The 15,672-nt window shown below is 40.6% G+C and overlaps 1 protein-coding gene across 1 annotated transcript; it reads left to right on the top strand.

The window, feature by feature from the left end:
- Positions 1-9,563: 9,563 nt before the first annotated feature.
- On the top strand, positions 9,564-10,796 carry LOC309548161 (uncharacterized protein; the record flags this gene model as incomplete). Its single annotated transcript, XM_082248124.1, has 1 exon — positions 9,564-10,796. The coding sequence occupies one exon, from the start codon at positions 9,564-9,566 to the stop codon at positions 10,794-10,796; it is 1,233 nt and encodes a 410-aa protein (XP_082104250.1).
- Positions 10,797-15,672: the final 4,876 nt, after the last annotated feature.

The raw sequence follows: 15,672 nt of genomic DNA, 5'->3' as shown, positions 1-15,672 counted from the left end.
CTGTTGTAGAAGTTGTGTTTTAGGTTGCCGCACATTCTGTAAAAGTTGCTAACTCTGAATCTAGCAAAAGAGCCCCAGACCATCATGCTTCATCCTCCATGTTTCACAGTTGGTGTCACACACTGAGGAACCAACCTTTCACCCACTCAAAACAAAAACCTGGTGTAATTAACCAAAGACCTCAAATGTTGATTCATTGGTCCATAAGACCTTCTTCCAGTCTTCAGTAGTCCACTGGCAGTGCTTTATGGCCGAGGCAAGCCTCTTTTTCTTATTTTGCCATCTTAGCAATAATGGTTTTCTTACAGCCACTCAACCTGTCAAATCTGCAGCTTTAAAGTGGTGGTAACCCTAAAAAAAAGATCTCCTGTTCCCTTATAGCAGAATAAACATCACAGTGCTTGTACTGTCTAATCTGCCATTTTTTAAGCTGTAAAAAACCTGACTGATCTTGCCTGTTTTTGTGTCCCCCTCTGTGTGCTGACCACGTTAATCATGGCTGCTGATCACTGATTAACATGGTCAGTTTATGTGCCTCCATTATCTCGCTGATCTCCTTTCTCCCTCTCCCCCTCCCTCCCTTCCTGTCTGCTCCTGTGTGTGTCTCTCCCCCTCTCCCCCCACCACTATTAGTACCTGGCAGAAAAAGTAAGGAACAATTACAGCCAGCTCCTCTGTTCTATTAATCTATCCTACACTGTGTAATTTTTTTTGATGCATGTAGATACCTTATCTTCAATATCTTCTGGCTGATCATGTGACCCTGTTGCCATATGAGTTTAGGCGTAATCTCCCTTACCGTGTTGTGATGATGAGGAGATTATGTATAAATCTCCATTTTAGAGATTTTAAATATTAATGCAAATATATACATGTACGAGATATTGAGTTTTGATTTTACATTTAGTTGAGATATGAGTGTCACTTATATGAAGCTGTGTGACTGTCAGTCGGCAGTCAGTTCTAGGAACCTGTTTAACAAGTCCATTTAAAATGCATGCCTGAGCTACCAGGGGGCAACTGCTATTTACATGTAAACACATACTGATAGTATCATCCTGTAATTACATCTCTGGGAGCTAGACTTTCTGGGGCCACAGGCCTCAAGGATAAATCTTGCATATCTTAAGTAGCAATTTCAGAGCTACTCCACAGTTATGAGTAAATCCCCCCCCCCCCAACAGAGAGGAGTGGTTAGAAAGAGGCGTAACTATGGGAGCGGGAAATGGTCCAATCCTGGAGGAGATACGCCCACAGGGAGGAATAGGGCATGATAGCTGAACCAATGAGAATTGCCCTATACAAGGCTATGGGATATGGGTCTATATTAGCCAAGGTGAGCTAGAGTGACTTCCTGTTTGGCATGGGAGAGCACGAGGAATCACTAAGGGTAATTATGAAGGAGTAAGGGTTACATTGTATATTCTCTTTGGGTCGGTCATAGTGTGTTTGTATATGAATATATACTCTATGCATTGTATTTGTTCAGTTAAACTAGGAATATTTTACATTTTGTAGTATGTACAATAGTTAGATTGTTGTAAATTAAGTAGGCTTATCAAACTATATACAAATAAATAATTGCTGTGTTAAAGTTTTCATTCAGAGTCATAGAACTCTCATTTTTAACCCAAATATTGTCTGAGATAAATTAACTCTCATTTTGTTCGGGTAACAGACCCCCTGGGTCCACTCTCCTCCCCCAAGGGCTACAGAAAGAGGGGCTGAGTGGCCATGTGACCTCCCTTGCTGATATTAGAGGAGATTTCTGCCTCTTCTGCTATAGCCCTTAGATCGAAGGAATAGAGTGGCTGGAGGTCACATGACCTGCCATAAAAGATTGAAGATAAGGTATTTACAGGCATCATTTACAAAAAAATACACAGTGTAGGACAGTATAATAGAACAGAGGAGCTGGCTGTAATTGTTCTTCACCTTTACAACCACTTTAAGTCTTCTATTCACTGTTGAAACGACTTGCTTACTTCGATCAGCGTTAAGTTGTGCTTGAAGCTGTTGTCTTGTGAGCCATTGTCAGACAGACTGTTTACTCTCAAAAACGAATCTTCTAATTCTGTTGTGACTTTGGGTCTGTCAGACCTCCTCCTTTCAAAGTTTCCTCCAGTTTCATAGTGTCTTTTGATGTAACTTTTTGGTACTCACTGTACTCACTGGAACTCACTTTTCACTCACACATTCTTTGCAAGAACAACCTACACTTTCTCACCATTTTGAGAGCAATATACAACTTCCCGCAGTACGATACTGTCCAAATACTGCTTAAGAGGGTGCAGTAACTGTTTCAAAACTGTTTCAATACTACTTTTATACAGACAGAAGCTTGTAAGTAATCAACAAAAGTTGGGATACCTGTAGGAATTGTTAGCATATACTTTCAAGGCTTAATTTACTTACAATGTGGCAGACCAACTGTGAGTTGTTAACCCATTACTTCTCCCCTTAAAAAGGCTTTTTTGTTTAACTTTTAAATGTACCTTATTTGCCAGCGTATAAGACAACTGGGAGTATAAGACGACTCCCATCATTTTCAAGATAAAACATAGGTTTTGGGCTATACTCGCCATATAAGACTACCCCCCCCCCTTTCGAGGCAAGTAGGTAAGTAGGTGTAATCTCTCAAATATCTCCAAGGTAAGTAAGTAGGTGTAATCTCTCAAAGCGCTGGCTGGATGTGCCCTATTAATCTCCAAGGTAAATACCATAAGTGTAATCTCTCAAATATCTCCAAGGTATCGTAAGTAAGTATTAGATGTAATCTCTCAAAGCGCTGTCTGTCTGTGTGGGAATACTGTAGGTATACCATGGTCGCGCGCCTGCAGCTAGGGGGCGAGTGCGTGCCGCTGGCGCGCTCCCGTCCCCACTCAGCAGTGGGGACTCTGATGCATGGGGCAGGCAGCTCTGATTGCCACCTGGCACCCATGAACGCTCCCCGCTGAGAGAGAAGAACGGTCAGCTGTTGTAAACACAGCTGACCGTTCTTCTCTCTGGATTGATCACAGAGCTCCTGTGATGCTTCTATATAGGATCACAGGTCTCTGTGATCATTTCACAAGCAACGCCCCATACAGTTAGAAACACCCCCCTAGGTACACATTTAACCCTTTGATCCCCCCTGGGTTAACCCCTTCCCTGCCAATGGCATTATTACAGTAACACTGCATACTTTTAACACTGATTACTGTAGTAATGTAACTAGTCCCCCCAAAAGTGTAAAAAATGTCAGTTAGAGGTCCGATCTGTCCGCCGCAATGTCGCAGTCCCACTAAAAATCGCAGATCGCCGCCATTCCACGTAAAAAAAAAAAACAATACAAATGACACAAATCTTTACCGTAGTTAGTAGATGGGATAACTTTTGCGCAAACCAATCAAAATAAGGCTTATTGCGATTTTTACCAAAAATATGTAGCAGACAACAAATTGGCCTAAAATGTAAAAAAAAAATTGTTTTTTTAATTTTTTTTTTTGGGAAATTTATATAGCAGAATGTAATAAATATTGTTTTTTTTTTTTTTTTTTTTTCAGAATTGTCACTCTATTTTTGTTTGTAGAGCAAAAAAAAAAAAAAAATTGCAGAGGTGATATAATACCACCAAAAGAAAGCTCTATTTGTGGGAAAAAAAGGATATCAATTTTATTTAGGTACAGCGTTGCACGACCGCACAATTTCCTTTAAAGTAACGCAGTGCTGAATCGCAAAAAATGGCCTGGTCATTAAGGGGGCAAATCCTTCCAGTCCAGAAGTGGTAAAAAAAAAATGATTGTGCATAGGATTATACATGTATGTAAGGCTCTTGCTTGTGGCACAGAAATATAAGCATACTTTATGGGTTCAAGGGTACAAGAAGGCTTTAGGTTAACCACACCCCATTAAGCCCCTCCCACTGGCAACGCAATTTGACCACTCTCACTATTTACCACAGCGTGCATAGCTCGCTGCAATACAAATGTATTTGACATTCCCTTACACTCCCTCCCCCCGCCCCGGTCTTTTACAATCATAATTACACCACCAGCTTTAATGAAAGCCATGCTCGCTCTTTGCCACAGTGAACTAAACACATCACACTTTTTTTTCTTAATCAAGCTCAACTTATTTTGTACACAGGCCCATTGATTGTGTCCTATCGTGTGCGAGACGAGGACAGAGTGCAGGCTCACCTCTCCTCCCTGGTATGGATGGTGTACACCATGTCTGAGCAAAGGCCGTCTCCATGCCCCACCAGAGGCTCTCCTCCTCTGGCTATCCCTAATCAAGCCACCCCAGTTTCCCCCTGCCAACCAATTTGGGAACCCGAAGTCGGTGCAGCAGGCATTGTCCAACCTGACCCATCCAGTGAACAAAGAGTACCTGGAGCAGAGCTTCACACTGGGATGGCGGTCAGCAGGAGGAAGGGAAGAGGAATAGTGGGAGGGAGGCCAAGTTACTTCACCATGGGCCTCTGGGTTGTATTTGCCCCCTGGAACAAAAGTTGCAAGTCAGCTCTTGCTCCCTAGACATCACATCATGACTATCAGGCCTAAAAACCGGTGTGGTGTTTCCAACAGCAATATAACCTGATTAATCTGCAGACTCTCAGGCCAGTACCTTCTGAGAAAAATAGGGAAGGAAGATAATGAAAAGGCAAATGAATGGCAATTATTGTAACACTATTTTAAAACACACCAGATGATCTTTAAATAAATACATAAAGTAATGATTTAAAGCACATGTGTCAAACACAAGGGCCGCCACCCGAATACGGCCCTACAGACCATTTCATGTGGCCCCCACAGCTCTCCTGCAGCTGCAGGAGAGCTCCAGTCCTCCTCTGATCCTCCACTAGACCCTGTACTTTCTGCTTTCTAGCAATGCCTCCAGCTTCTTCCCAGCAGAAGCACAAGGTAAGGGGGGGGGGGCATTGTGCTGTAAGGGAGGGTGGGGGACTCAACTTCTGATGGTGGGGAGGCTCTTGACATCTTATGTAAGGGTAGGGAATGCTCTGTACCTCTAGTCTTACAGATTCAACCCGCCTTTTTGAGGGCAATTATAATGCTGATGCGCCTGCAATGAAATTTTAGTTTGCTTTAAAGTATTTGTATGCTTTGCCAATGCAGGGTAGCACAATGGTTTATCTCTATTATTGAGTCCTGTAGGTATACTTACTTTCCTTTCACTACCCTCTGATTCACTTCACCTGTGGAAAATATAAAAAAGAAGTCCCATGCATTTTGCAAGTCATAACTTGATGAAAAGTCTGAGAAAAGCAGCACACACGAGGAGGACTCAGTATAAATGCAAGATCCACAAACAGGTGCCTGGGCTCAGTGTGTTTGTACACACCAAAGCAATATACTGTATGTGGATAGATTGAGCCGGCGGCACTATAATCCGTACAAAAAAGTACTCCTTTGTAAACAGTGACCAATAAAAATGCTATACGAATTACAGTGGTGCTGGCTTAATCTGTCTATGTGTCATAACTTGATGCTTACACAGGTCTGAGTACTCTTTCCTCCTTTGTGTCATGAAACTGCCTGAGCTGCCAATCACCTAGAACCAGTGTTGTCACATCTGAGGTAGTAGAATGAGTACAGGGTGTGCAATTTCACATTGCAACAAGGGATGGAATTTCTAGATTTGAAACTAAAAAAGGTAGAATATAAAATTGAGACCACAACATATCGCAACAACAGCTGGCAATGTCACCAGCTACCACCCATGGACATTGATAAAGGGGATCCCATATGGAGTAGGAGACTCTAATATTGAGGACTACCATATAGAGAGTATAGACCTGAAAAAGAGGTTTAGAGAAAAAAGATACCCTAAGTCAGTCCTAGAAAAAGGTAGAATTTGGGTATTGCAACACGATAGGACAGATATATTAAGCAAAAGAGATAAAAAGGTAAAAAAGAAGTGGAAAAATTGGGTTAGTTACCAAGTATGGAATACACTGGCACCATTTGCAATCCCTATTGTGTAAACATTGGTATATTCTGATGTTGAATAATAGGTTTGAAAATATTCTGGGGAAAAAACCTTGGATGATAAAAAAGCTCCCACAGTAGGGAATGCATTGGTGTGCAGTCAATTTCAGAGAAGTATGCGAAATCTGATGTATATACAACCTAATGTGGACATTGCCTAATTTGCAAATATGTACAGTAGATGCAGTTAAGGATTTTTGGGACTTACAGGGCAGACAGAGATATGACATTATTAGTGTTCCTAATTGCTCATCTGTATTGGTGACCTATAGGATAGTATACCCATGTCCAAAAATATACATAGGCAAGACACGCAGAGAACTTAGGAAAAGAATAGGGGAACATCTTACTAGCATCACAGGCAAGGATGACCAGTTGCCTTTGGCCGTCCACTTTGAGAAATGTCATAATTCCTCACTTGGCGGTATAAAATGTGCAGCCCTATACCAACTAAATGCAGTATATCAGAAAGGAGAGGATTATCTATGCAGCTGTTCTTATGAGAGGTGCCCATATCCATAAAAAGGTGGACTGCTCTGCAGAGAGAAGAGTATGTTGGGGAAAAACACCCAGATAAAAGGGCAAATACTTATATATAGTAAAATATAATTAATTGGAGAAAAATCAATGTAATGTCCGCTGTGTGTGTCTTATTTAGAATACCCTGCCAAGGTGGCTTTAAGAGGTGGGACTTGAGCCCTATAGTTAGGTTTATCTGCTGACCCCCATTCCAGGCAGAAGCTGTACTCCCGGTACTCTGCTTACTGGACAGTGGGGCTGCACAGTGCCTGCTGCACTCTGGGTTCCCAAACTGGCTCTAGTTCACCAGGAAGCCTTTTGGCATGTCTGCAGCAGAAACGGTGTGGCAGAGGCGTAACTAGTACCTTCATGGCCCCAATAAAAAAAACCCAAGCCCGGAGCCCTTTACTCCCATTGTGGAGCCCCTTATTACAGTCATGCAGCAGGACCCTTTCCTATGTTCTGCAGCATGTCCACTTCCTGACCTTATATTCGAATTCCCAGAGTTACCAGCATTTTCAGAGCCCTCTTTACATCAGAGTTCCCCTTTACAATAAATCAGACTTCATAGGGTTTGCCTTAGGTGGAACTCTGCAAACCCTGATGTAAAGCAGAACTCTGCAGACTCTTATGTAATGGGGCAATTCTGTAGACCCTGATGTAAAGGGTAACTCTGTCGACCCTGATGTAAGGGCAAATGTTATGTAATGGGGAATTATGATGTAAAAGGCTCTATGGTATCTCTTATATCAGAGTTTGCAGAGTTCCTCCTTACTTTAGACTCTGCAAAGTTTACCCTTGCACTGTAAGGATGAACTTGGCTTTCTCTGATGTAAGGTGGAATGCTGGGAACTCTGATGTAAGGGGGTCTCCTACATCAATGACACCCTATAGAGTGGCTGACTGACTGCCCCCCAGAACTGTCACACACTGATCTCCTGTAGTTGCTCCTAGGCCCCCTCCCTGCAGTCACTTACACTTGTCCCTGAGCTTCCTCTGTCTCTTGTGCCAGTCCTTGTGCACCTGATCAGCGACAGCTTTTACGAAGCCGGCTGATTAGTAATCAGCTAAGCTCGGATGGGGGGGGGGTCCACTAATCAGATGCACAAGGAGACGGTGCAGGGGGGAGGAAGTTGAGGGACAAATGTGTGCAGTGAAATGAAAGCGACTGTAAAGTGGGGGTGCAGGGGGGAGAGTAACCTTTGGGAAAAGTTCAGTTTTAATAGGCACTTTTCTGCTGTTTATGGACAACACAAATGTGCCTTTTTTTAACTGGCAGCACTGCTTGGGGCCCCCTACAGTGGCAGGACACCATGGCCTGGTCACAAATGTGACCTTTATGCGCCTGGTATAAAGGCTGTTATTGCATCCCTTAAATCCAGAAAAGTGACATTTTTTTTTACCATTTAGTGACCAAGAAGTGCTAAGTAGTGAGCATGTTCAGGTTCATTGTTACTGTCTTAGACGCATCAAGCATCTTTTATCTGTCTTTGGCGTAGTTGATGACAATGACAAAAACTGTGAGAATCAAAAGCTGAAACATTCAGACTTAATAACACAGTGATTACTTTTATTTTTTTGCATCTATCCTTGTAGCGGTATCAGCTGTTGTTGCTATTGGCAATGGGTCACATGATGTTGCCTATAAAGTACCTGAATTAATTTTCCAGATGCTGGTTGCAAAAGGCAATAAAATAGGGTAAAACCCATATGGATCGCTACAAAATAGGCATTCCCATATACTGTATGTTACTTTTTTCTAAGTAAGAACATTGATGTTATTTTTCTGCCATTTTAATTATAGTACTAAAGTTTTAACCACTTTTTTTTAAGTTGGAATCATTTTGTATCTTTACTTTTTGTCATTTTACAACTGCACACAATTATGATGATGAAAGATAATGCTGTTTGTAAACTCTATACAGTTTCAGCTATTACATATGTATTGCATTTTATAGATAATATAGCATCAGTGTATGTTCTTAAAATGTATGAGTGATTTTACTAAGAATTAAATATTTGGCAAAGATTAATATGCAAATTTCAGGATATAAAAATCCTGGATACTAATCTGTAGGATCTCTGCCTTTACAAAATATTTGAAAAAGGAGTGGAGGTTGGGACATTAAATGAGGTGCATCATCTACAGTCAGTGATTGGTAGATACTCTATAAATAGGTACAATGTTAGTACATGATTTGGCATAATACAATAATAAACAGTACTAAATTATAAACAGTACTAAATTATAAACAGTAGGGCAGTATTCCCTCAGCTCCCAATGCAGATGCCCCCTGATGGCTCTCATTCTATATAACTGTAGCACTGCCCCCTTGGGGGCTGCTGGTTAATGGGTGTTCTTCTGGGGGCGCTGTTGTGCGGTGTAATGAGGTGTTAGACTCTCTTCTATAGAATTCTATGGGCTGAGGCTCTTTGTAATATTATACAAGGTGTGGGAACCCTCGGCACAAACAATACAACCTCACATTGTTTTCTTTGATGGTGACGGAAGCCATAGAACATCGGGAACATCGCCTTGTTCAGCTGCCCATACACTCGTACAATCTCCTTCCAATCTTTTCATTGTAAGATCCTTCCCTCCATTTTCTTATGGTTAGTGGAGTGAAATGGAAGTGTGTGATGGCAGTGATGAGGAAATTGGAAGGATCCGGATGGAAAATGTTTCTGGAATGAAGAAATTTCTAGCAGTGAATGTGATTTCATTCAGGAAAGTCCATTCATTCCAAACAAAGGTTTCTTCCAGTAAATTAGAAGGACATTCATCATTGGAGGTGGATTTATGAACCAAGTTTTCGATCATTTTGGACTTCATCAATTCAGCTGAGCCACATGGGAAATGAGCCATATGGGTGTCTTATGTGACTGAAAGTCTTAATCACAATTCACTGGAGGATTCACACAGGACACAAGTCACATCCGTAATTTCAGTGTGTGGAAGTGACAATGGCTTAACAGTAAAGTTCAACCCATATATACATAAGAGAAGTAATTTCAGAAGATATTTATTGTTTGGAATGTGATAAACATTTTACAATGGAAGCAAAACATGTCACACACCAGGAGGTTTACAATGGAGAGAAGCCATATTATTGTTCTGAATGTGGCAAATCTTTTACAGCAAAGGGTAATCTTATCACACACCAGAAGTTTCACACCGGAGAGAAGCCATATGAATGTTCTGAATGTGATAAAGCTTTTACAACAAAGGGTAATCTTATCAGACACCAAATGATTCACACTGGAGAGAAGCCATATCATTGTTCTGAATGTGGCAAAGCGTTTACAACCAAGCAAGAACTTATCAATCACCAGAGGGATCACACTGGAGAGAAGCCGTATCATTGTTCTGAATGTGGCAAAGCATTTACAACCAAGCAAGATCTTATCAAACACCAGAGGGTTCACACTGGAGAAAAGCCATATCAATGTTTTGAATGTGGCAAAGCTTTTACAAAGAAGTCAAACCTTATCATACACCAAATGATTCACAGTGGAGAGAAGCCATATCATTGTTCTGAATGTGGCAAAGCGTTTACAACCAAGCATGAACTTATCACACACCAGAGGGTTCACAGTGGAGAGAAGCCATATCAGTGTTCTGAATGTGGCAAAGCGTTTACAACCAAGCAAGAACTTATCAAACACCAGAGGGTTCACACTGGAGAGAAGCCATATCATTGTTCTGAATGTGGCAAAGCATTTACAACCAAGCAAGATCTTATCAAACACCAGAGGGTTCACACTGGAGAAAAGCCATATCAATGTTTTGAATGTGGCAAAGCTTTTACAAAGAAGTCAAACCTTATCACACACCAAATGATTCACAGTGGAGAGAAGCCATATCATTGTTCTGAATGTGGCAAAGCGTTTACAACCAAGCATGAACTTATCACATACCAGAGGGTTCACAGTGGAGAGAAGTCATATCAGTGTTCTGAATGTGGCAAAGCTTTTACACAGAAGTCAGATCTTATCAGACACCAGAGGATTCACACTGGAGAGAAGTCATATCAGTGTTCTGAATGTGGCAAAGCTTTTACACAGAAGTCAGATCTTTTCAGACACCAGAGGATTCACACTGGAGAGAAGTCATATCAGTGTTCTGAATGTGGCAAAGCTTTTACACAGAAGTCAGAGCTTATCAGACACCAGAGGATTCACACTGGAGAGAAGCCATATCAGTGTTCTGAATGTGGCAAAGCTTTTACACAGAAGTCAAACCTTATCGCACACCAGAGGGTTCACACTGGAAGGAAGCCATTTTAATGCTTTGAGTGTGACAAAGATTATACAGTAAATGCTGTGCTAATGTATCACCAGAGGATTCATAAGCTTCAGCTGCAGAGAAAAAACTCTGGAAGAAGGAGGAATAATAAAGGATTTGTGGGTGTCCCATTTGTTTCACAGCCCCAATGCCATCCCACAAGCTAGGGAAGACGTGAAAAGATAAAATGTGACTTTAGAAAAAAAATAAACTAAAATCTGTGAGCAAACTGGAATGTAATGATTGAATGCACTAACTGCAGTGCTTATGTCCATCAGACACACACCTAGAAGGCCTGTAAATATTATACCTTTTTTATCTTATTTTTTTCAGATAAGTATCAGTGACTGAACTGTTTTCCTCATGATTCTCCTCTTTTTATTTTTTTTTATGAAGCTTTGACTGAACATGTAATGCATTTTCATCATTCACTAACTGAGCCGTGTTCCCAAGTGTTTTCTTCCTTGCCTGAGCTAATACATGACCAACACTGCCTCAGTAACAGAGACTAGGATGGGATCCAATGGCATCTTGCCAAATCTCTTAAGCCTCAGTGGGAGAGTCCCTTCCAGGTTCTTCTGACTGTTGATACACCATATGCCAGGCTTTGGGGCTCCAGCTATGCTCACCTTACCCAAACTTCCTCTCCCATGATCAATGCCTCCTTTCCATGTTTCAGCTCCTCTCATGGATGACAGCTTTGCAGGCAGGTCTGTGGTTGGGACACCAGCCAGGGAGAAGTCTCTGTTCAGTAAGAAAGTAACTTTCTAAGCTGCTGTAGGCCTTCAACACTGACTTTCTGCTGTTTATGGGATGCATTTAACAGTACCATTTAATTTCAGCTGGCTACTTTGTGTTTCATTTGGTTCTACTGGAAGTCTCAGGGATTCCATCTGGTGAAGAAAGAATGTCCTTGTTGTTTTCTTCCTCTGTCCAGCTATTATTCATCTCCATAACTATTTACACAGCACAACTGCAAGAGCTCTGAGCTTACCAAGTGCGAAGTGTGTTTTGAGGACTGACATTCCTCCAGTTGGGGTTCACTTTAACCTTTTTGCTGCCTGACCCCTTTTTTGCAGTTTTTGCACACGTTTAAAAATCATTTTAGCCTTGAAAATTATGTAAAACCCCCAAACATTATATATTTTCTGAAAGCAGATTCCCTAGAGAATAAAATAGTGGTAGTTCAAATTTATGTCACCCGATATTACCTTAAAGGTATAGGAAACACAAAATTTAAGTAAAAAAAAAAAAAAAAACAACTAACGTGAACATTAGGGTGAACATATGCAATAAATTACCCACATTTTGGTAAAATATAAAAGAGGTTGCGCTGAGTAAATGGATACCAAATTTGCCAAACCTTAAATTTGTGTGTGCCTGTGAAATGGCAACAAATTCAGTCCCCTATATTTTCTATAGGCAATGCTTACGGTTCCAGCAGGCTGAACAGCTTCTCCATCCTGAACACACGGAAACCATAGGGACAGCATGGGATCTTCTCCATATCAGATCACACAGAGTGACTGGCAGCTTGGCATATTGGAGACACTCTTTTGAATGTGAAGGAGTAGGAGAAGATAGTGTTCTCTGGGAGCAATTTACAAGCGTTTTTTGATTGCTATCTGGTAAGAGACCAATTCAGGTGTTTTCACAAGGCGATTTGGAGCACTGGGATTTCCATTTTGTTTTCAGCACATTTGTTATGTTTTGGCATCTTACTTCTTCCTTCTGGTAAGGAGGAATTTCACTTGGAGGTGGATTTACACTTTGGATTTGGAAGCACGTTGTTTTCAATTTTCAGTTTCATTCATCACTTCATTTATGGACACTTATGAACTTTTCGTTTATGTTGATATACCACTATGAACCACACGAGTGTCACTAGTTTATGAAGATTTATTTTCTATTCCTGATTTATAATTGATATTTATTGATTTTGTCATCCCATTGATTTGGGTCTTTATCACTGTTGTTTTAGCGCACCCAATTACCGACCATTATGCTTTAAAAGCCCCCTACATGTATCAGTTTAGTGTAATGTAGGAGGTCTGGTGCTAGAATTAATGCTTTCACTCCCGCGTGCATGGCAACATGTGTATCGCAGTCCACATTTTCACGCGTAGGTGCCCCCGACCCATGCGCTTACGTTTCTATGAGCAAATATATGGAGGTGGAGGGCCTCAAAATTTCTTCGGGGGGGGTTTATGTGCTTGGGTGTAACCAATTTTTTTGCAAAAAAAATAAAAATATTTGTAATTTTTGTTTTACTTCCCTTTCATCACATAGGGGACAATGTGATGTTTTTTAGGTGGCAGTTTTTTTTTTTAACCACTTCTGGATCGGAAGATTTTCCCCCTTAATGACCAGGCCATATTTTGCGATTCGGCGCAGCGTTACTTTAATGGACAATTGAAATAAAATTGATGTCCTTTTTTCCCCTCAAATAGAGCTTTCTTTAGGTGGTATTTGATCACCTGTGTGATTTTTGTTTTTTGCGCTATAAACAAAAAAGAGCGACAATTCTGACAAACAAAAAACAATATTTTTCACTTTCTGCTATATAACATTCTCAAAAGAAAAAAAATTTAAAAATCTAAATTTTTTTTAACATTTTTAGGCCAATTAGTTTTCTGCTACATATTTTTGGTAAAACAAAAATCACAATAAGCGTATTTTGATTGGTTTGCGCAAAAGTTATTGCGTCTACTAATGGGTGTTCTTCAGCACTACTGTGAACCTGTAAACCGTCCATCCCACCTGACACACCTTTAAGAATTACACTGTCACAGTACCAATAATTTTTTACTTTTACTCAGTGAGTAAGCAAGTGAAATGTTGTCAGTCCACTGAATCCTTGCTTAAACCACCAGGTTTTAGTCAGACTGACACAGAAACAACAGAAAACAGTAAGTTATAATATAACAGTGGTGAAACAACGTTCTATCTTCTAAGCATGTATAGCTACTTCCTAGAATGATGCAGCAATATCAGATTAATGGAAAACTTTAAGCTTAAAGAAGAACTCTGGGCTAATTTATGCTATCAGTATACTACTCAGCAATATAACCATAAATTAGAACGTGTCCCCTTTAAGAACTATATGTATCACTGTCCCTCCTTTAGCAAGGCCCTGCTACATTATTCACCGGCAGTCGGAGCTCTTAAACAGTTTCCACTGTGGTTTAGTATAGTAAAGTAGCAAAGAGGAAGTGCTGTCCTACTATCCCTTAGCTGACAGCCAGTTAACAAAACAGAAATAGCGTTGTGTTTTATTCCAAAACTGAATTTACTTCTATCAATAGTTCTTTAAACTGCAATACAATCAGAGAGACTTAGAATTACAATTATGTATTACATGTGACACTTTGCTAATAAGCACAACATTAAACATTACTATGCAGAAAGCTTATATTAAAATTATATATCAAACACACAACAGTGCAGTCCAAGTGCAAAATGAACTTTAAAAAATAATAAATAGACTTACAGGCATTTGTGTATCTAGGGGCAAATATGGAGATCTTCACTTGTCTGCATCAGAACTAAAATAGCTTCTGTATCTGAGGTAAAATCGTTATGTGGTAACCAAGGTGAAAACTTTATGTTGTTCAAAAATAAACTTTATTAACAAGGCAAGCCTTTCTATTTCTTCCTGTGAGGAACTGAACTGCAATTGCAACAGGCAACCACCAGGTGTCCTCAAAATGAAAATCCTATAGACTGGCTATAATAGACAGCACACTCCCCGCCTGGTATAAATATATACCACTACTATATAATCTATGAATTACTAAACTATTCCAACAGGTGACTCTATCTTTTGGAAAGAACAATCAAATCTGAGACAGGCCTGAGATATACTTTAGCAATTCCTTGTTTAATGACTTTGACCTCTACTTTGCAAATTCTACCATGACCGCTGGAAATGGTCTTCATGACAAGACCCATTGGCCAATCATTGCGCTTTGCTTGAGGGTCTTTCAACAACACAAGATCTCCTTCTTCAACATTTGGTTTCTCCTCTTTCCACTTTCTTCTAGTTTGGAGTGATGATAAATACTCTTGCCTTCAATTTTTCCAAAAGGTGTCAGCAAGGTTCTGAACTTGCTTCCACTGACACTTGTAAAGATCTTTTAGGGTGAACTCAACAGGAGGAGCCAATATTGTACAAGTTTTTTTGAGTCAAGAGCATTGCTGGCGAAAGAATTTCAGGTCTCTCAGGGTCTGTTGAAATGGAAACCAATGGTCTAGAGTAGAGTTGAGCGGACACCTGGATGTCCGTGTTCGGCGGGTTCGGCCGAACTTGAAAAAATAGTCCGGGTCCGTGACCCGGACTTTTTCCGAACTTTACCCGAATACCGAACCCCATTGAAGTCAATGGGGACCCAAACTTTCAGGCACTAAAATGGCTCTAAAAAACCAATGGAAATGGCTAGAGTGCTGCAAATGGCAGCAAAATGTAGTTAAGAGCATGGCAAGTGCTCTGAAAACAAATGTGGATAGGGAAATAACTTAAAACAACAAAAAAAACAGAAAAATAAAACAATTTTCTTCACCTGTGAAGGACAAGGCCCATATGGAGTAGGAGGGAGGTTGAGGTGGCGGTGGATGTGGCAGTGTATTTGGAAGCGGAGGTGGAGGGGGACGAGGTAGCCAACACTGCTTTTTTTAGTCATTTTAAATTAGGGTACACCCCAAAAGAGTGAGAAAGATCCAAAAATATAACAATGTCTGGGTAAGGTCAGTATCCATCTCTATTCTGCACAAGGTACGGAAAAGTCCTGTGGGATCCATGTCTGGTTCATTTTAATGAATGTGAGCTTGTCCACATTGTCTCTGGACAGACGGCTGCGCTTGTCTGTGATAACGCCCCCA

This window comes from Pelophylax lessonae (genome assembly GCF_965119305.1).
Source record: "Pelophylax lessonae genome assembly, chromosome: 2".
NCBI classification, from domain to species: Eukaryota; Metazoa; Chordata; class Amphibia; order Anura; family Ranidae; genus Pelophylax; species Pelophylax lessonae.
The sequence above is the reverse complement of the archived record's forward strand: the minus strand, read 5'-3'. Positions and strand labels throughout refer to the sequence as shown.